Source organism: Pediculus humanus, genomic scaffold (genome assembly GCF_000006295.1).
Source record: "Pediculus humanus corporis 1103172107382 genomic scaffold, whole genome shotgun sequence".
Taxonomy (NCBI): domain Eukaryota; kingdom Metazoa; phylum Arthropoda; class Insecta; order Psocodea; family Pediculidae; genus Pediculus; species Pediculus humanus.
This window is the reverse complement of record NW_002987009.1, coordinates 59,654-61,557: the sequence shown is the minus strand read 5'-3', so window position 1 is coordinate 61,557 and position 1,904 is coordinate 59,654. Positions and strand designations below refer to the sequence as shown.

The 1,904-nt window shown below is 32.2% G+C and overlaps 1 protein-coding gene across 1 annotated transcript in view; it reads right to left on the bottom strand.

Moving 5' to 3' along the window:
- The window catches only part of Phum_PHUM025090 (glycerol-3-phosphate acyltransferase, putative), a gene marked incomplete at both ends in the record, with an annotated part of 5,581 nt that overhangs the window by 2,840 nt on the left and 837 nt on the right, over nt 1-1,904 (bottom strand). The window contains 5 exons of the mRNA XM_002422907.1: nt 289-476; nt 569-802; nt 907-1,118; nt 1,196-1,338; nt 1,704-1,745. Of these exons, the coding sequence (XP_002422952.1) occupies nt 289-476; nt 569-802; nt 907-1,118; nt 1,196-1,338; nt 1,704-1,745 (819 nt within the window). The remainder of the gene's footprint in view (nt 1-288; nt 477-568; nt 803-906; nt 1,119-1,195; nt 1,339-1,703; nt 1,746-1,904) is intronic.

The following is a 1,904-nucleotide window of genomic DNA, read 5'->3' as shown; positions in this document are numbered from 1 at the left end:
AAATTTTTTCGCTTTAATTTATGATTGAGAGAGAGAGAGAGAGAGAAAACCAAAGGATTGTTCATTAAACTCTTTTCTACAATCTCGAGAAAATTTCTAATCGTTGGACTTTAAAAATTTTTTTTGTTTTTTATTCAATTCGCGTACGAATCCAATGTTGCCCCCCTCCCCCCTCCCCCCTCGATCGTTTTTATTAAAAAATTCAAATCACAAAACCGCAAAAAAAAAAAAAAAAAAATTAATTAAAAACAAGGACTGACCGACTCGATTAATGTCATCGTCAATTACCTTTTGGCATGCACGGTTTTCCGGTTCTCGTCCTCCCACCTTCTATGTAAAACTCAATGTTATGACCCGCTCGTAAACATTCTGTCATGTACGTGTGTAACACGGCTCTGTAAAGCGTGTCTTTTTTTCCGGCGCTTGGATCAATTCGACGTTTTATGAAAAACGCGCCCAAACCCCTGAGCAACCACCTGAGGCAGAAAAAAAAAAAAATCAGGTATTAAAAACAAACAAAACGCGAATCGTTCGCCATTTTTAAATCGATCGTCAGGCATTATCTTACCCGAAAACAGGTATTCTCAAATTGTTGCCAGCTGCCACGAGCGGAGATTTAACATTTATGTTTTGCAAAACAAATGTTATCAAAATGTAATCCAAATGACTCCGATGAAGGGGAACGAATATGAGTGGCAAATTTGTTTTGGCTGCTTTTTGTATCATTTTCAACTGTGACGGATGAAGGCAAACGGAACTGAGAAATCTTGGAAATAATTTATAAACGACCCAAGTAGTGATTCTAAAATGGAGAAGAAGAAGAAGAAAAAAAATCAATCACGTGGTCGTTCGTCGTTTTACTTTAATAATAATAATAATAATAATAATAATAATAATAATAAAAACCTTAGAAGTAAATCCGACAATGTCGATCTCATTATAATTAATATATTTTTCACTCTCGCTTCTTGTGCCTTATATATTTTATTATAAACATCTTCTTCGCTCTTTTTATCTTTTTGATTGTTGTTTCCATTATTTTCGCTTCTATATTCGTTCTGATAGAGATCACGTGTTGTTTCACCGATCGCACCCTTTAAGGCCACGCTTGATAAAACCTGACCAGGGGGGGGGAAAATTAGCCCCGATTAGAAAAATCACTAAAAAGTCAAAAACGATCAATATAAAATCGTACCTTATCGTATACTTGTGGAAATTCAAACTTTTTAAAACCCCAAATGTGTACAATGTGACAAAATGTTCTGATTAGGAAAAAACTTGATTTTTCCGTTTCCGTTTTCAATATGTTTTTCACTTGTAAACTTTTCGAAGCGTAATCTACAGAAAATTCCTATTTATAAAAAAAAAAAAAAAAACCATTAATAATAATAATAATAATAATAATTTCATTATCGCTCCTAGCCTTTGAACGTTTACATTCATTCACAAAAAAAAAAAAAAAAAAAATGTCGCAGGGGGTAATGACGCTCCTTAATGTAAAAATAAAATTAAGCCTTTTTTTTTTAAGATCATACGACTTTTTAGATTCGCCACTGACGTTGATTATTTCCAAAATCGTTTCAATTTTTTTTTTTTTTTTTTTTTATTTAGTTATTCTAAAAGGCGTAGGAAAAAATTGCATAAGTAAAAAAAAATAAAAAATTATCCCTTATCTATTTATTAGTTAATAAATGACCCCGAACGTGCGAGTCTTGAACTGTAAAAATACGCATTTAGGGATAATCCTAGCCTTTTTTTCCTTTTTTTTTTTTTTTTCTTTTTTTTTTGTAAATCTTATCAAAATCCGTTTATCCGTTCGGCTGACAAAAAAAAATAAGAGTTCAAATTTCTTACTTTGCTATTTGGTGTGCATGCTTTACATGCCAAACCCGTGATAGGTCTAT